The 20,042-nt window shown below is 42.1% G+C and overlaps 3 protein-coding genes across 3 annotated transcripts; 2 read left to right on the top strand and 1 right to left on the bottom strand.

Annotated features, from left to right (window-relative positions):
* Nucleotides 1-13: 13 nt before the first annotated feature.
* On the top strand, nt 14-2,457 carry LOC106609143 (ragulator complex protein LAMTOR4). The gene is made up of 4 exons (XM_014207621.3): nt 14-262; nt 502-585; nt 693-810; nt 919-2,457. Exons 1-4 carry the CDS (start codon nt 260-262, stop codon nt 1,014-1,016), a joined length of 303 nt encoding a protein of 100 aa, XP_014063096.1. The 5' UTR covers nt 14-259; the 3' UTR covers nt 1,017-2,457.
* Nucleotides 2,458-3,076: 619 nt separating this feature from the next.
* Nucleotides 3,077-6,798, bottom strand: LOC106609140 (ADP-ribosylation factor 4). Its single transcript, XM_014207619.3, has 6 exons — nt 6,593-6,798; nt 5,765-5,845; nt 4,611-4,720; nt 4,330-4,401; nt 3,938-4,063; nt 3,077-3,753 (listed from the first exon to the last, which is right to left on the bottom strand). Exons 1-6 carry the CDS (start codon nt 6,657-6,659, stop codon nt 3,667-3,669), a joined length of 543 nt encoding a protein of 180 aa, XP_014063094.1. The 5' UTR covers nt 6,660-6,798; the 3' UTR covers nt 3,077-3,666.
* Nucleotides 6,799-6,938: 140 nt separating this feature from the next.
* On the top strand, nt 6,939-19,218 carry LOC106609139 (GRIP and coiled-coil domain-containing protein 1). Its single transcript, XM_014207618.3, has 3 exons — nt 6,939-7,181; nt 12,098-13,278; nt 16,567-19,218. The coding sequence occupies exons 2-3, from the start codon at nt 12,172-12,174 to the stop codon at nt 17,947-17,949; spliced, it is 2,490 nt and encodes an 829-aa protein (XP_014063093.1). The 5' UTR covers nt 6,939-7,181; nt 12,098-12,171; the 3' UTR covers nt 17,950-19,218.
* The last annotated feature ends 824 nt before the right edge of the window (nt 19,219-20,042 follow it).

Raw genomic sequence — 20,042 nt, forward strand, 5'->3', positions numbered from 1 at the left:
CCATCTGTTGGTCTATAAAAATGTTTTATCATGAAATGGCGAGCAGGAAAAAAATGACTGTCTCTCAATGAAAATGTAATACATTGAATAGCTTTGAATAGTTTTGTAAAAAGAAAGTAGTGGTTTTGGTTTTATGCCTCACAAAGGACAAAATCCTTCTATATCGGAATGAGGTGACGTCACATCAGCTGATGAAGTCACGTGAAAAAAGAGAGGAAACGCAGCAGATGGGCTTACTCATAGGGCAAAACAAGTGAATATGGCAAGTATAAACGCTTATATTCTGATTTACTGCGACTCTGTATTGTGTAAAAGCAACGTATTTAGTGGTTCATACTGTTGTAGCGGCTACATTGTAGCCAATTTTTTTGTGTACTGTAGTGCGCGTGATAGTTTTCTGGCTTCGATGTCTCGCTAGCTAGCTAGCTGTAAACACAGATTTTTTTGTATCTCTCCCACAGATCCTAACGTGTCCATGTATGTAATTTGTTTGTGTTTTAGACTACTAGCACTCTGACACAGGGTCTGGAGAGGATCCCTGATCAACTGGGTTATTTGGTGATCAGTGAGGATGGCGTATTGGCGGTATGTTCACACAAACATGCGTAGCTATATGTCCTGCCCTGTTGCAGCACGCCTATCTTCCACTCCATCTCATTCCCAACTGACTCCCTGTTATTCCCTTCTCTCAGTCTGCGGGGGAGCTGGAGAATGATGAGCACACAGCGGGGGTCATAATGCAGATGGTGCGGACGGCGTGTCGTTTCAGACTGCAGGGTGCTGCTGAGCCGCCCTTCAAACGCATGTCAGGTAAGTCAGACAACACACACCTGGGTCACTCACTCGCACGCACACACAGTATTGCTGCTCCCAACATGCCACTCTAACCAGACCTCCCTGTGTTTTATTTCTTCACAGTCATGCTAGAGGACTATGTGTACACAGTGACCGTGTCTGGTCAGAAGGTATTTGTGGTGAAACGTCAAAACAACCATCGGGAACCTGTAGTGGTGTAGAACCGTGTAGTGAAGATGGGTTGGGAGGACGAAGGACCACTCCAATCAACACACACACACACACACACACACACAGAGGACAGGGACTCTGTAATCCACTGAACTGTTCCGTTCCTAGTTCTGTAAGGTTTCAGAACAACAGAAGAAAGCACATATAAAGTTATACTGAACAAAAATATAAATGCAACATACAACTATTTCAAAGATTTTACTGAGTTAAAGTTCATAGAAGGAAATCAGTCAATTGAAATAAAATCATTAGGCCCTAATCTATGGATTTCACAACTGGGCAGGGGTGCATCCTGGGATGCCAGGCCCAGACAATCAGAATAAGTTTTTCCCCAAAAAAGGGCTTTATTACAGACAGAAATACTCCTCAGCACCCCCCATTCCCCTACTCGGACGATCCCGCAGGTGAAGAAGCTAGATGTGGAGGTCCTGGGCTGGCGTGGTTACATGTGGTCTACGGTTGTGAGGCCAGTTGGATGTACTGCCAAATCCTCTAAAATGGAATTGGAGCCAGCTTATTCTAGAGAAATTAACATTAAATTATCTGGCAACAGCTCTGTTGGACATTCCTGAAGTCAGCATGCCAATTGCAGGCTCCCTCAAAACTTGAGACCTCTGTGGCATTGTGCTGTGTGACATAACTCCACATTTTAGAGGCCTTTTATTATCTCCAGCACAAGGTGCATCTTTGTAATGATCATGCTATTTAATCAGCTTCTTGATATGCCACACCTGTCAGGTGGGTGGATTATCTTGGCAAAGGAGAAATGCTAACTAACGGATGTAAACAAATTTGTGCACACAATTTGAGAGAAATAAGCTTTTTGTGTGTAATGAAAATTTCAGTGATCTTTTATTTCAGCTCATGAAACATGGGACAAACACTTTACATGTTAAGTTTATATTTTTGTTCAGTATAGATATTGAAGAATTCACATTGAATGGGCCACAATAGGCATCAAACTGCATGTGTAATCTTAATTGGTAACTTTGTAATGAGAAATGTAACAGAATAGTGCTGTGGTGTATTAGTCCCTACAGTATGTGACGATAATGAATTGTCGGTCTGTGTGTGGCAGGTAGACTGGAATTCAATCTATTCAGTTTATAGTATCAGCACACATGCTATTTAGTTTGAATGCTCCCAAACAACGTTTTGTTTAACATACTGAATGTTGCAGATAGAAATACCATGGATAGAGCTGGCATCTTTAAATACTCAATAGATCAGAAGCATGTCTTTTCTACGTAATACATTTCTATGTAGTAATGTTATGCCCTACTGAATGTGGCTTGATGGAAATACATTTTTGGGGGTAACTCATGTTAAATTGTGGAAGATTTAGGGCTTTCTTATTTGATTACCTCATAAATCTTTACTTATGAACATCCACATGCTTTGAACTTGTTTATAAATGCAATTTTAATTTTGCACTGCTGAAATATCTCTGCCATTTCCTGTTTGCTAAAGTGCTAAAAGTTCTAATTTCAGTTTGACAAAACCAGCAAGTATAGTGTAGCGTTTTAACTGCTGTGAAATATTTTTTCTATAAAGCAAAATATATTTTAAGCTGTTGTAAATAAAGTACAAGATGCAAAAACTAAATGGAAGGTGAAGCATAGAAATAGCACACCGAACAAATCTACAGCTTCTTAGCCTTTCAAAAAATGACATATCTGTAACTCACGTTTCTGTGAATTTGGTCAGGTCGACCAAAAAGTTACAATGCAAACCATGCATATCTATGTAGGATTTTAATCTGAAGATTTAAGTGGGAGCACCTCTGAGGGGAATATAAAGACACGGGCATGGAACTGTTTTAAGAACTTAAGTGTTTTTTTCCTGCAAGAGGCAATTAACTTTTCATAAAGTATCAGTTGACAAACCTAATTAGAGAATCCACTCTTTGCTTAATGTACAAAAAAATTAAAACAGATTTAGGCTAAAATTGTTACTAAGAAACATTCAACTATTCAAGGTTCTCCATTCCTTCATGAACAACTATGTCCCACCTCATCCAATCAGAGAAGACAAATGACTGTTTCAACAATTGAGAAAAGAAAAATAACATTTTATTGCATCATAATGGCCTTTGAAATGACTGAAGGTCCTGCACTCTTCACATTGTTTAGGAATGGAACTGGCCTTCAGGTTCAGATCTCTGGAATGACTCAGTCAGGGGAGGCCATAGGGGTTTTACACCCGAAACCCAGCTCCATATACCGTTTCCAAACTCCCAGTATCCCAATACCCCCCCCCCCCAACAAAATGTAGTGGCCCACCCTTCCATTCCACAATGATCAACATCAGCACACAACCATCATGTGAATCAATTTGTTATGTTTTTTTAAAACATGCAACTTAAAACAATTTTACTGTTGAAGTTGAGTGGCAAAAAGAAAAGATAATCTAAAACATCTGCATGTATGACAATGGGAATAAAAGGGAAGAATGATGAAAAAAGGTTTCAGAACAGGAACTGATCGCAAAGTCCATAACTGCAAGTTCTACCAGACAGACACACTGAATTTAAAAGGTTGCAGTTTTTTTCCCATTGATGAAATGCTCAGCCTGCACCCCTTCTACTCTTGCTCGCGTGTTCATATCTCGTTCGCTTCGGTCCTGCGATTTCTCCATTCTTTAGCGTTTCGACAGCTCGTTGGATAGCCAATCCAGTCCTTCGTATAGCCCAGTGCCCTGGGTAGCACAGGTAGCCTGGACATGCCACTGGAAGGAGAGACATAATGAGTTGCTGTACATAAAAGCCAGTAATGTCATACATATGAATAACTCTGCATAGCCACAGTGTATACTACATGGACCACATGTTTATCTGGTCAGAAATACATTTTACTATACAACTCTTTGGAAGGACTGTTCAAGTGTGTGTGAGAAAGAGAGGGATGCTCACAACTCTGCTGCGCAAGCTCTGCAGGCCCAGTTTGTCTGTGAGGTCGCTCACTGCCATAGCGTTGGGCAGGTCTTGTTTGTTTGCAAACACCAGCAACACTGCCTCCCTCAACTCATCCTCCTGCAGCTGTAGAGAGAAATAAATGAGAGAATTGGTTAGGAGGACAAGGGGAGGGAAACCATAGGCCACAGAAGGCTGTGTCTCAATGATCAGTCACAATGGCAACTATATAAATAACATTATTTACCATTGAATTAATGTTTATTTGCCCATGCCAACCATGAGCTCATTTTAGGTTCCTTTTCACAGAAATACTGCAAATGCCAACACAAAAATAGTACTGTTCCTTGACCAAAAACAGTAGCTTAAATAGACATGTATGCAACACTTACCATTTTAGACAGCTCTTCTGCCGACTCTGCTACTCTCTCTCTATCGTTGCTGTCCACTACGAAGATAAGGCCCTGTGAAGTCAAGGTTCAAAGGTCAGGCTACTGTTATTGTCTACTGTACATGTTCACTTAGCTTTTTGGATAAACAGGAGGTTCTTTTGACAGGGTCCATTCTGACACATATTGATTCTAGCACTATTTGTATAGTTGAATTAAGACATCAAAGATATGCTATGATGACCACTGATGTAGGTCACTGCTGTCACAGGTGTGTATCATACCTGTGTGTTCTGGAAGTAGTGCCTCCAGAGGGGGCGGATCTTGTCCTGACCGCCCACATCCCACACGGTGAAGCAAATGTTCTTGTACTCAACAGTCTCCACGTTAAAACCTGCTCGGTCACGGAAGAGCGAGAGAATCAGCAACAGGAATTCACACAGAGACTAGATCCAGTATCACCAGTCTGACCTCTACAGCATAAACAGCGCCGATCTAGATCATTATGGTAGAAATAAGGTTCTGTATGAATGATAACCTAATTAAAACCAATTTGCAATAGGAGTAAACTACTGCCTGTAGCTCAAATTGAAAATGAAAAACGATGGAATGGTGACCCAATTCTGTCTGATCTTAGGTGGGACAAACCATTATTTTCTTCCCTACTTATTTTGTCTGGGTGTTTAGATACTTATCAACGAATTTGCTCCATCAAAAGAGCCCCCTCACCCAGCAAGCCCCAACAGCTCTGGCGCATGGAGGCAGTGCAGCCATCTCTTTTTTTAATTTTATTTAACAAGGTAAGTCAGTTAAGAACAAATTCTTATTTACAATGATGGCCTACTCCGGCCAAACCCGGACGACGTTGGGCCAATTGTGCGCTGCCCTATGGGACTCCAAATCACGGCCGGATGTGATACAGCCTGGATTCGAACCAGGCTGTATCACCTCTTGCACTGAGATGCAGTGCCTTAGACTGCTGTGCCCAGAACTATGGTCATGAAAGGTTTAAAACCATTCAGTTCTATACCTCACCATCATGTCCAAAAATATTTTTTTCTTAAATTTGACAGACTGAATTGTCGAGTGCACAGCTCTGTGTGGACCTTAATGTCCATTTCCATAAACATTAAACAGGGTAGGCCTACATCCCTGAACAATTGGACTTGGTTACCATGGCATCAAAGATTGGGCTCAGTGTGTGTGTGTGTGTGTGTGTGTGTGTGTGTGTCATGCTACGTCAGTCACCAGAACAAGACATCAAAAGAAATCTTAATAATTTGCCCACAAGCTCAATGAGAAAGCAAGTCCCCCATTTAAAATCAGATTACTGAGGAGATGCTTTTAAAGACAGTGCCAGGAGTTGAGAAGACCCATGTTTTGCATATGGTTGTGTATGCTAGAGATCTATCCATCTTTGGCTCTGAGATTTTCTTACCAATGGTTGGAATAGTGGTTACAATCTCCCCCAGCTTCAGTTTGTAGAGAATAGTGGTCTTTCCAGCAGCGTCCAAACCAACTACAGAAGAAAATATTAATGTCAACAAACTTCCCAATCATAATAAACCCAGATGTGTTTGTTTGTATGGAAAATACGTAACCTAACAACAAAAAACAAGCAAGACAAACATATTGTACTGCAACTTCATGAAAGAGATAGGTAGCTATTACAAGAGGTCTTATCTCGTGTCAAATGAAATCCCTGACAGCTGACAGAGGGGGTGCTTGGTTTTCCATCATCAGCTGTCAAACTGCAATGATTTGGACAACGTATATACCTATATAGGGTAACAACTGTGCCTTCAGCTCAAATTAGGATCCGCATCCACAAAATATAGGCTAACACATAGGTGGACAAGTTATGTTAAGAGTGATGGAAATGAGTCTAGATATGTTGTATTAAACTAGGTACCCATTATAAAAAGCTCACTACATCTACACGCTTGTATAGTCCTGAGATGTGACGTAACTAAGCCATTCGTTGGTATTAAGTGAACAAAACAGTAATTATTGTGCAATAGCACAAATAGCTATCCATTTTCCTGCCTAAGCCTGAGTGTTATCCTAGCTAGTCTGTGTTTTTACTCCGATTGCTCTCAAACGAGTAATGTTTACGTTACAAGACATATAGCAAGACAGGTGAACAGGTAGTTTACTATAACTGTAATATTTCACAAAAAGCAAAGTACATCCCTGAAAATGTCAACCCCCTCCCACTAGCTAGCTAACGTTAGCTAGCAGACAGGTTGATAAAAGGATTGCTCACCCATAAGTATCCTCATCTGTTTTTTGCCGAAAAGCCTGGAAAATATCGACGAAATTGTTAGCCCCATGTTGTGAAAGAGCTCCGCGTGACGATAATAAAATAGAAAACCAAAGCTGTTTATTGTAACCAGACAGAGAGCGGGTGCAGCTTTCCTTTCGCAGTCTTTTCAGATGCCACGTCCAGGCCAACGCGGAATAAATGACGTCATCGCTTTCACATAACTTTATTCACAGACGAGAGTCTTCATTCATTTTTTCCCTCTCTCCTTCATTTTGCACCATGTCGCTATCGTTTATTGAGTTTTTCATTGTACAATGCATACAGTGTATAGTATCAAAATGTGCACAGAAGTCGTTTATTGAGATTTTCATTGCACAATGCATACAGTGTATAGTATCAAAATGTGCTCAGAAGTAGTTAATTGAGAATGTTGAATACAGAGAATCTTCTGTATTTGACAGATAACGGATTATTTCGACCTTCGCAAGATGGCCGCTTTTACAGACTGCTTCTGGTACATTCTTTCCTACTGTGAAGAACAGGAAGTAGCTTGGAAAACCATCGTTTATTGACACGTCGTATTCCGAATGTGAGTGTACTTTAAAGTTATGATATAGCACATTCTGATTGTATTATTGTACATTTGATTATACATCAGTGTATCGAACTGTTTGTTGAAAATGGTGTGCTGTCGAAGAGAGCGAGGTCTTTCGTGAAGCCCATTCCAGATGGTTGTGTAATTTAGCATGACAACTAACTAACAAGCTGGTCTGTTTACTTTACAAGACAGATTTCAACAGACATGGACAGACGTCCTTATGGGCAGACTAGTTGCAAATAATAATAATGTATTATTCGACAGCTAACAGTTAGAGACAGTATTAACACAGAACGGTACAGTGCTTCAGAAAGTTTTCATACCCCTTGCCTTATTACACATTAGTTGTTACAGCCTGAATTCAAAATGGATTAAATATTATCACCCATCTACACACAATACCCCATAGTGACAAAGTGAAAACATGTTTTTAGTACATTTTTGCACATTTATTGAAAATGAAATACAGAAATGTATCATTTCAAATCAAATTTTATTTGTCACGTGCGCCGAATACAACAGGTGTAGACCTTACAGTGAAATGCTTACTTACAAGCCCTTAACCAACAATGCAGTTAAGAGCATACCCCCAAAAAAGAAAGAGATAAAAGTAACAATTAAAGAGCAGCAGTAAAATAACAATAGCGAGGCTATATACAGGGGGTATTGGTACAGAGTCAATGTGCGGGGGCACCGGTGTGGAGGTAATATGTACATGTAGGTAGAGTTATTAAAGTGACTATGCATAGATAATAACAGAGAGTAGCAGCAGCGTAGAGGAGGGGGGGGGGGGGGGGCAATGCAAATAGTCTGGGTAGCCATTTGATTAGATGTTATGGAGTCTTATGACTTGAGGGGAGAAGCCTCTTGGACCTAGACTTGGCGCTCCGGTACCGCTTGCCGTGCGGTAGCAGAGAGAACAGTCTATGACTAGGGTGGCTGGAGTCTTTGACAATATTTAGGGCCTTCCTCTGCCACCGCCTGGTATAGAGGACCTGGATGGCAGGAGCTTGGCCCTGGTGATGTACTGGGGCCACTACCCTCTGTAGTGCATTAAGGTCAGAGGCCGAGCAGTTGCCATACCAGGTAGTGATGCAACCCGTCAGTATGCTCTCGATGGTGCAGCTGTAAAACCTTTTGAGGATCTGAGGACCCATGGCAAATTTTTTCAGTCTCCTGAATAGGTTCTGTCGTGCCCTCTTTACAACTGTCTTGGTGTGCTTGGACCATGTTAGTTTGTTGGTGATTTGGACACCAAGGAACTTGAAGCTCTCAACCTGTCCTCCTTTTTCTGTAGTCCACAATAATCTGTCTTGATCACGTTGAGGGAGAGGTTGTTGTCCTTGCGCCACACGGTCAGGTCTCTGACCTCCTCCCTATAGGCTGTCTCATCATTGTCGGTGATCAGGCATGACTCCAACACCATCATTAAGTTTGCCGATGACACAACAGTGGTCACAACAGAGCTTCAAGTTCCTTGGTGTCCACATCACCAACAAGCGGTACCGGAGCGCCACGGCAAGCGGTACCGGAGCGCCACAACAGTTTGCCGCAAACTTAATGATGGTGTTGGAGTCATGCCTGGCCGACAGTCACATACGTATTCACACCCCTTTGCTATGACACTACAAATTGCATCCAATTTCCTTTGATCATCCTTGAGATGTCACTACAACTTGATTGGAGTCCACCTGTGGCTAATTCAATTGTTTGGATATGATTTAGAAAGAAACACAGCTGCCTATATAAGGCCCCACAGTTGACATTGCATGTCAGAGCAGAAACTATACCATGAAGTCCAACGAACTGTCCGTAGATCTCTGAGATAGAATTGTCATGAGGCATACAGTACCAGTCAAAAGTTTGGAAACACCTACTTATTTCAGGGTTTTTCTTTATTTTACTATTTTCTACATTGTAGAATAATAGTGAAGACATCAAAACTATGAAATAACACATATGGTATCCTGTAGTAATCAAAGAAGTGTTAAACAAATAAAAATATATTTTATATTTGAGATTGTTCAAAGTAGCCACCATTTGCCTTGATGACAACTTTGCACACTCTTGGCATTCTCTCAACCAGCTTCATGAGGTAGTCACCTGGAATGCATTTCAATTAACAGGTATACCTTGTTAAAAGTTAATTTATGGAATTTCTTTCCTCTTTAATGCGTTTGAGCCTATCAACTGTGTTGTTACAAGGTAGGGTTGGTATACAGAAGATAGCCCTATTTGGTAAAAGACCAAGTCCACATTATGGCAAGAACAGCTCAAATAAGCAAAGAGAAATAACAGTCCATCATTACTTTAAGACATGAAGGTCAGTCAATACGGAAAATGTCAAGAACTTTGAACGTTTCTTCAAGTGCAGTCGCAAAAAAAACATCAAGCGCTATGATGAAACTGGCTCTCATGAGTAGGTGTGTCCAAACTTTTGACTGGTACTATCTGGGGAAGGGTATAAAACAGTTTCTAGAGTGTTGAAAGTTTCCAGGCAAAAAATAACATGATCTGGGAGATGACCAAGAATCCAATGACCACTCTGACAGAACAATGGAGTTCCTTGGCTGAGATGGGAGAACCTGCCAGAAGGACAAGTCTCTACAGCACTTCACCAATTGGGCTTTATTAAAGAGTGGTCAGATGGAAGCCACTCCTGAGAAAAAGGCACATGACAGAATGCATGTAGTTTGCAAAAAGCTACGTGAAAGACTGTGAGATCATAAGGCAAAAGATTCTCTGGTCTGATGAGACACGAAGTGAACTCTTTGGCCTGAATGCAAAGCGCTATGTCTGGAGAAAACCAGTCACAGCTCATCACCCATCTAACACCATCCCTACCGTGAAGCATGTTGATGGCAGCATCATGCTATGGAGATGCTTTTCAGCAGCAGGGACTGAGAGATTTATAAGGATAGAGGGACCAATGAATGGAGCCAAATACAGACAAATCCTTGAAGAGAACCTGCTTCAGAGTGCAAATGATATTAGACTAGGGGAGAAGATTTACGTTCCAACAGGACAATGACCCCAAGTAGACACATCTCAACATCAACTGTTCAGTAGAGACTATATGAATCAGGCCTTCGTGGTTGAATTTATGCAAACAAACCACTACTAAAGGACACCAATAATAATAATAATAATAATAAGAGACTTGCTTGGGCCAAGAAACACAAGCAATGGACATTAGACCGGTGGAAATCTGTCCTTTGGTCTGATGAGTCCAAATGTGAGATTTTTGGTTCCAACCGCTGTGTCTTTGTGAGACACAGAGAAGGTGAACAGATCATTTCTGCATGTGTGGTTCCCACCATGAAGCATGGAGGAGGTATGAGGGTGCATTGCTGGTGACACTGTCAGTGATTTATTTACAATTCAAGGCACACTTAACCAGCATGGCTACCACAGCATTCTGCAGCGATACGCCATCCCATCTGGTTTGCGCTTAGTGCTACTATCATTTTGTTTTTCAACAGGACAATGACACAACACACCTCCAGGCTGTGTAAGGGCTATTTGACCTAGAAGAAGAGTGATGGAGTACTGCATCAGATGACATGTCCTCCACAATCCCCCGACCTCAACCAAATTGAGATGGTTTGGGATGAGTCGGATCGCAGAGTGAAGGAAAAGCAGCCAACAAGTGCTCAGCATATGTGGGAACTCCTTCAAGACTGTTGGAAAAGCATTCCAGGTGAAGCTGGTTGAGACATTGCCAAGAGTGTGCAAAGCTGTCATCAAGGCAAAGAGTGGCTATTTGAAGAATATCAAATATATTTGGATTTGTTTTACACTTTTTTGGTTACAACATGATTCCATATGTGTTATTTCATAGTTTGATGTCTTCACTATTATTCTACAATGTAGAAAATAGTAAAAATAATGAAAAACCCTTTAATGAGTAGGTGTTCAAAACCTTTGACTGGTAGTGTACAGCCAAAGCAATGCTGGAATGGCTTCAGAACAAGAATGTGAAAGTCCTTGACTTGAATCCCATTGAAAATATGTGGAAAAACTTGAAGATTGCTGTTCACCACCGCTCCCCATTGAACTTAACAGAATTTGAGAAAATCTGCAAGAAAGAATGGGAGAAAATCCCCCAAATCCAGATGTGCAAAGTTGATAGACATACCCAAGACATCTTAAAGATGTAATCGCCAAAGGTGTTTCTCCTAAGTATTGATTCAGTGGTGTGAATACTTTTATTTTCAATAGATTTGCAAACATTTCTAAAAACATATTTTCACTTTGTCATTATGGGGTATTGTGTGTAGATGGGTGAGAAAAAAATGATTTCATCTATTTTAAATTCGGGCTGTAACACAACAAAATGTGGAATAAGTCAAGGGGTATGAATACTTTCTGAAGGCAATGTATTGTTAGGTTCTTATTTTTCAGAGTAAATAACTCACGGACACAAGAGAAGCTTTAACCAAGATTAATTCTTCCCAAAGGTTCTGTACAGCTGTAAGCAGACAGCAAAACATTTCTCACATCACAGTTATATACCTCCTACTTAAGACACTCCCTCTCTCTAATCCTTAGTTTATGGTTTAACAGGAAAAGAGTAACAAGATCCCAAACCCTTATTACTCCCTTCAGGTGACCTGTCCTCACCTCCTGACCTCAACCCCTCCATCTAATCCACAGATGTCCAACTGTCTTTCCTGTATCAACACGGTGCTCTGCTCCTGTCCCCCAACACATTCCAACACATTCCACAGCTATCTGTCCTTCTACAGAGAACCCTTAACTTTCTCCTTTGACTCTATCATTTATATAATATCTCAATGTTCAAAATGTCAAACCCAACAGTATCTTTGGCACTAACGTTAGCGTGCTACTATTTTATGTTTTATCATGCTGTCTAACAATGGTTCTTCTTACTATATCCCATGCAGGGTTTTGAGCCAGCAATCATGGATCTCAGCTGAAAGTCAAGCAACTGAAAATAAAACCAAAAATCCATTGAGCCATGGAGAAGTTTGGGATGAGCTTTGGGGGTGGCCCCAGCAAGAAGGAGCTTGTGGACGCCATAGAGACTCAGAGAAAGCAGTTGGTCCAGTATCAAACACGCTTCAAGGATGTGGTCAGGGCCTACAAGAGCCTGCTGAAGGAGAAGGAGGCTCTGGAGGCTAGTCTGAAGGTATTGACCGTCTCCCAGGAGGTTGACCTCAGCCAGCGTGGAGATGACGGCTCTGCCAGTGGCAGCCATATGACCTATGACTTCCCAGATGATCACTGCTCCATGCACAGCGAGGACAGTCTGGACACAGCAGCCTCCGCCGACACTGCTACCAGCGCTACCAGTGGGAGCACCAAGGGCGACCAGGCTGAAGAGGAGCAGGGTAGTAGCCCAGGAGAGATGGGGGCGACCGGGCCTGGTGGCCCCTCAGTGTCCCAGAGGTCTGAGGAGGCTAGTGGGTCAGAGAGCGGTATCAGCTCCAGCAGTAGTGGAGGGTCTGAGGTTCAGCAGCACCAAACACCCCCACCCACCTCTTCTATGGAGGCTGACCGGAGGGTCCTCCAGCTGAAGACCCAACTGACCACCCTGACCAGCTCCCTGGCCACGGTCACGCAGGAAAAGTCCAGGATGGAGGCCAACTTCCAGGCCGACAAGCGGAAGATCAAGCAGGACATGGATGCGCTCCAGGGAAGGTTGGAGGAGGCCAGGAGGCAGCATGAAGCAGAGATCCATACCCTGCATGAGCAGCTGGCGGAGAGCAAGGCTCGTGTTATCACCCAGCAGCATGAGAGAGAGCAGGAGCAGGGTAACCACGCCCTCATGCTCAGAGAGCTCCAGAAATTGCTGCAGGAGGAGAGAAGCCAAAGGCAGGATGCCGAGCTTCGGCTGGAGGACACTAGGGCGGTCCTGCTGGAGGTCACACAGGCCGCAGATCGGGGGCACGATTATGAGGCCCGGCTAAAGGAGGTGACCCAGCAGAGGGAGGAGATGAGGAGGAGCCTTCAGACTGCGGAGGCAGAGAGGAACAAGCCAGACCCACGGGTGGAGGAGCTGCAGCGGGAGCTGATGGCACTCAAGAACCACTTTCAGCAGCAGATGCAGCATGAGATCAGAAAGGTATGGTAATGCTTAGGAAGGACTGCAGGGTAAATCCATTTGAATTCAATCACATTTTAACAGCATTTAAAGAACACTTTCCATGCATGTTTCCTCATGGAGAGGTGGTCAGAAAGGGACTTTTTGGAAGGTACTCAGTTGACCCATTTTTCTTACAAGCAATTCCATGGTAACGGAATTACGCTTTGACTCCGATTTTTCACTTGAAAATGTGTGCCAAACAAAACCATTGATTTCAGAGTTTAACATACCATACAACTCTATACACAGGGACTAATTTGAACAATTTACACAGCATTTCACAAAAACACATTTACTGGAAGAAATGTGCAGATGCTAAGTTTGGTAACAGAATTACAGTAAAATCTCCCTCTGTTTTTTATCCAACCACGTTTTCCAAACACTCTGTTAAATATCTTCTCTGAATTAAGATTCAAAGATGTCTGCAGAAAGAATTGGTTGTCAGCTATGACATGACACCTTGAGTTAAAAAAAGTTATGTTATTGAACTACAGTAGGTGAAGTAGATTTCCAAACGGTAACGGAATTACATCATAGGTCCCTGATCTGTACTATCCAGAAATGCATAATTATGGATATGAATACCATTCTCTTTATGGTGATATATCCTGAATAGGTGCGCAAAGGTAGACATATGCAATATCTTTCTTTTGCACATTCGGGTATTATTCTACACATTGGCTAATATTATAATGAGCTTACATTTACATTTTAGTCATTTAGCAGACGCTCTTATCCAGAGCGAGAGCTCTGCCCCCAAACAATACCACATTTGGTTGGTCTTTACCAGACCAAATCTGAACCAATCATAGAAGTCTTATGTTTCACAAGTGTGGACATCACAGTAGAGTTCAGTAAAGTAGATCTGTACAGTACAATGAAGTACATTATACTGTACTGTACAGTACTTTTCTTTACTGTGCTCTACTGTACTGTGCTGTCCAAACTTGTGAAACATAAAGTCTATGATTGGTTCAGATTTGGTCCGGCCAGGGCGGACTGACAAAATTTCAAGAACTTTTCAACGTCCGTGGACATCTGATGTCTGTCGGTGCTCAGCGGGCGAGGATTCTTTTTACAGGAAATGGAAAGGGGGTAGGTGTCAGTAAGAGCCAGGAGATTGTAGCCAATTCAATTGCGTTAATTCCGTTACAGGTTTTATAAAAGATTTACGAGTTTGAATCCCTTATTCATTCATAAACAAACTTGATATCAGTAAAAACACTAACTAATTGGTAGGTCTACCTTGTTACTTCTGTGAACTTTCATTATCCTCCCTCGTGAGGGAGAGAAATTAGAAAATATTTTAAAATGTGGGTTTTTAGTGACAGAATTACAAGGCAATGTTTATTAAACTTACAAAAGGCAAATTTATCCAAAACGAAATGTGTTGACATTAGTTGGCAGGGGTCTTTACTTCATTATTGTGTTTTGATGTATTTATAATACCTTTTTAAGACTTTTTCTGGTAGATGTTGTTTAAGACCTCTTTTCCATGTGTTTAACCAGAAATCAAAGCCTTTGCTTATTCCAAATTTCTAGGATGGAAAATTGTTGAAAAATGTAATTTCACAAAAATATACTATTTTGACACTCAATTTGACATGCTCCTGTTTATTTTATTTACCCTTATTTTACCAGATAAGTTGACTGAGAACATATTCCCTTTTACACCAACGACCTGGGGAATAGTTACAGGGGGGAGGAGAGGGGAGGAATGACCCAATTGGAAACTGGGGATGATTAGGTGGCCATTGTGGTATTAGGGTCAGATTGGGAATTTAGCCAGGACACCGGGGTTAACACCCCTACTCTTACGATAAGTGCCATGGGATCTTTAATGACCATAGAGAGTCAGGACACCCGTTTTCACGTCCCATCCGAAAGACGGCACTTCACATGTTGGTGCTCGTGTCTATTTAAAGATGGACATACCCATACCCTACCATACCATTAGACATCCATGTCTTCATCACTGTAAAATATTCAGTTTGATATAATTTAACAGCTTCCTAACAGGGTTGTCAAACTTTCATAATTTCTTTAAAAAAATAGTTTTAAAATAAAAATGTACTTTTTTAACCTTCAACGTCAATTATCTAAAAACGTGAACTCAGATTTTTTATATTTTTTATATTTGCACATGTTGTAGCTTAGACTGTACTTTACATCAGCTGAGGTGTTTTTGAATACAGGGTGGGTGTCATTTCAATCATAGAAATGTAATTCATAGAACGGACCTATCCCTTCAGACCACTGCAATTTAGCTGGTACATAATTTAAATTGAACTTCTAATTACTACCACAAAGATGGTCACCTGTCCACATACCGTTGAATGTCAATTTAAATGGTCATGTCTATTCTATTATCTATATTTCTATGATTTCAATAGGTTTCCTATGGAGGCTTGAAAGTGTAATTTAAAACCGATATTCCCATTCAAGTCAACATTCTCTGATGTGTGGACCTCCAACCATCTTTGGGGTACCATTTGAAAGTTGACGTTTCAATTTTATTCCCATTTTAGTACATTTATCAGCCAAAACTTGACCCCCACCCTGTATTAAAGAGCATGTTGTCTCAACCGATGGCGGTAACAACACAAAAACCTTAGATTATGTAAAATAGGGTCTAAGATACAGCGTATGCAAATAATCTGAGTTTACGCGTATTTATATAATTGATGTTTCAAGTAAAAAAATTACATTTTAAGGAAACATTTTTTTTTCAAGAAATTATAAAATAGTTTGACAACCCTGATTTTAAGCTTTTAAATGATACCAATCTCCACAGTTTATCTTTTCCAGTGATGAAAACATGGATGTCTCATGGTATGGTGGGATATGCAAAAATAGGTCAACTCTGAGCACCTACATCTCTTGAATGTTTTGGCATTCAGTTTCAAAACGTCACTTTCTGAGCGCTTCTATAATGGGTAAATATGTATGGGGGGTTTCGTTCAAATCAAAAGGGGTGCTGTCAGAAAGTGATTGCGTTCAAATGGATTTACCCTGCACTGATTTTACAAATGTATCCTGTATTAAGGTGAATGACTTAAACATATCTAAAATCTTTGATGACCTGAATTTTAACACTGTATTCAACAACCCTTGATAAAACATAAATGCCATGGCAGAGAATAACATGGCATTATAAGGACATTATAAAGTTCAGGGAGAGGAAGAAAGAACACAAATGTACTGTTGTCTTCCATTGTCTATTTGTGTCTCATGGCTGTCATTTGCCTGTCCCCTCTCTATCTGCAGGTGTCGCAGGCAGAGGAGCGTCTGCAGGGGCAATCCCAGCTGGAGGAGGGCCGTGTGGCCAGCCTGGAGTTGCGAGTGTCTGAGCTGTCTGAGCTGCTTGGGGCCTGCGAGAAGGCCCGGCAGAGGGACCAGCAGAACGCTCACTGGCTGAGAGAGCGCATCCTGCAGCTGGACACGGAGAACAAGACCCTGGCCATCGCCGCTTCCACCCGTGGTTCCACCCTGGACCTCAGCATGGACGAGGCCAACCTGGACGTGAAAGTGCTGAAGGAGCGCCTGGAGAAGGTGAAGAGACTTCTTCTGCTAGCCACACAGAGGAACCACCCAGAGCAGACCATGGAGATAGAGAAGCTGGCTGAGATGGAGGGGCGGCTGGGTCAGGGGACGGGCAGTGGGGGGGAGTCATCAGACGGGGAGAAGGCCTCTGCGCTGTACTACCAGCAGGAACTGCGGCAGCTGAAGGAGGAGTTTGAGCGCTACAAGGTGCGGGCGCAGGTGGTGCTGAAGAACAAGAACGCTAAAGACTGCAGCCTCGCCAAAGAGCTGGAGGAGGCCCGTGACCAGCTGGCTGAGCTCAAGGAGAAGTACATCAACCTGCGTATCCATGGCGACGAGGCGGAGGCCAAGCACCGCCGGGAGCTGGAGGAGTGTCAGCAGGGGAAAGGGATGCTGCAGCAGGGTCATAAACAGGAGCTTGACCGGGCTGAGGCCCAATACAGAGAGAGCCTCCTCAGGCTGGAGGGGGAACTGCACCGGCAGAGGGACCGCACCATGGCCCTGCTGCAAGAGAAGGACCAGGAGTTGGAGAAGCTGAAGTCTATCGGCTACAGTCTCGCTGGTTACAGAAGCCACCACAGCGACGAAGGAGAAACGGGGGCGGACTCCAGAGCGACCGCGGACAGCGGCAGCAACAACAACAGCAACAACGCCAACAACATGGATGACTTGGCGCAGGAGGAGAGTGACATCATCACCCATGCATTGCGGCTGGCGGGGCCCAACGAGCCCACGCTCCTCCTGTACGCCGAGCAGCTGGCAAGAAAGGAGGTGGAGATCGGCTCGCTGCGGCGGCAGAAGCACCGGCTAGAGGAGGACGTGCACCAGCTGCAGGGGAGGCTGATCGCCAACGGGGAGCGATACGACGAGGAGGTGGCTGAGCTCCGCGGCCAGCTGGACAAACGGCACAGGGACCAGGGCAGGGAGGGGGCCAACCTGGAGTACCTCAAGAACGTAATCTACAAGTTCCTCACCCTTCAGGACACCAGGGGGCGTCAGCAGACCCTCACAGCCATACTGACCATCCTGCACTTCAGCCCTCAGGAGAAGCAGGCGGTGGTCAAACAGCATCAGAACCAGGCGTGGTGGACGGCAGGGATGAGGTAATGATGATGATGATGGAGAAGAATTCAGCTCCTCACTCTGCAAATAATGAGAACTCATTTGAAACAATCCCCCGACAGTCAACAAGTGTGTGTTGTTTAGTTTTCCTGAATAAAGTCTATTTATTTTGGTGTGTTGTTTTCCCAGGATTCCGGTGTGGTGTCACATATAACGCAATCATTTTGAATAAAGTCTTGAGGAAAATAAAATGTAATCAACTGTGTCAAAGCTCAAATGTTGATTGCCATTTCATTTTCCTCAAGACTTTATACAAAATGATTACTTTATGTGTGAAAGAAGCACACAAAACATTGGATTTTGCAATCTAATGAGTGGATATAGAAGTGTGGGTTTGCATTTGCCACTATGTGAAGCTGCATGTTTGGTTGTTTTGATTCTTTGATAAGATAGAATCATAGCATGAGGCTCACATCTGTGTTTCTGTCAAAAGAAGGTAACCAAATATTGACCGTTCTTACACAGGGACAAGGACAGAATCTGTTCACTTTTAGATAACAAAGCTCAGTCTAATAATTGGGCTGTCTGTGTAAACACAGCCATAATTATGTTAAAGGAAAGATTCCCTGTTCAAGCAGGCAGAAATACATGATGAGTTTTCCGTCATATTGAAATAAAACCAATTAGTGGAAAAAATTATGCAAAACTCTTCATACCGACTGTATTTCTGTCTGCTTGAAGGGCGAATCACTCCGATACACATGAAAACATGAAATGACCCTGGGAATCGATAGAACATTGCTCAGAGATGCACAAATACGATAGAAGATTCTAAATGGGTAAATCTTTCCTATTAATACTGAGTGCAGAACTCTCTGTCTGTAGTTTGAAGGAAGTTGCTAACTAACGTTAGCGCAATTGCTAACTAGCGTTCACACAATGACTGGAAGTCTATGGTAACTGCTATTATGCTAGTAGATACCTTAGACTTCCAGTCATTGTGCTAACACTAGTTAGCATTGGCTCGCTAAACTAACTTCATAAAGTCATAAAAATGGTGTCCATGAGTTCATCTGACTCTGGGGAAGTAGATAAAGGGCTTCATTGCCAAAATCTCAAAGTGTCCCTTTAATGCTAGATCTTCTGTATGTGTTGTACATAATATGATAATCTGAGGGCTAAAAAGCTGAATACTTTGGTTGGTAATTAAAGTATTTTCTAGTATACAGTTTTGTGTGGATAATACAATGCTTATTGTTGAAATGCATATTTTTGATTCCCTCAACATGAAAATTAAACAATTTTTCTCAGCGATTCTGTAAACGTGTGGGTGCATGGATGTATCACAGCCTTTGAGTTGTCATTCAGCACAGTTGTTTCCAAATGTTATTAGTAACGCTAACAGTATATTTGCATCTGAAGCCATTTTTTTTATATAAAAAAATATATAACTATAGGTTATTATAAATAAGTAAACACCAGGATCCAAATAGTATATCAGTATTATCAATACCCTTATCTGAAAACTGCAGTTTACTGCTTCCCTAGTGACCAAATGCCATTACAGTACTTCACAAAACAAACTGAAGAAAAAGTATTTAAGTACCACATATACTGTACCTATTTGAGAAACAATAGGGCTGTGTTTACGCAGGCAGCCCAATTCTGATATTTTTTTCCACTAATTGGTCTTTTGACCAATCAGATCTTTTCACATCTGATCTGATTAGTCAAAAAAACAATTAGGCATTCCAATTATGATTTTTTCCCCTATGTAAACACAGGCCTAGTAGACAGACAAAAGGGAGTGCAGTGAGTGAGGTAGAAGCCCTGATCAGCTGCATTTGTTTTACATTCACTGGTAACCTGCAATGTAATGAGTGGTTGTAGTTTAGGAAAGATATTAGCTGATGGATGAATATCTTAGCAGAATTAGCTTGGAGCTGGTGTGGCTTTGGCTAGGATTGGCACTGTCAACTTCTTAAAAAACCTTGCCCATACCCACAAGAGATAATGCATGTATTACGTGTGTTTTATGCACTCATTGACCACTATAACGTTAAAGAAATAAGCTCAGTTTCAGCCATGTCTACTGTGCACCAAGTACACTACATGGCCAAAAGTATGTGGACAACTGC

Source organism: Salmo salar, chromosome 07 (assembly GCF_965601325.2).
Source record: "Salmo salar chromosome 07, fSalSal1, whole genome shotgun sequence".
NCBI classification, from domain to species: Eukaryota; Metazoa; Chordata; class Actinopteri; order Salmoniformes; family Salmonidae; genus Salmo; species Salmo salar.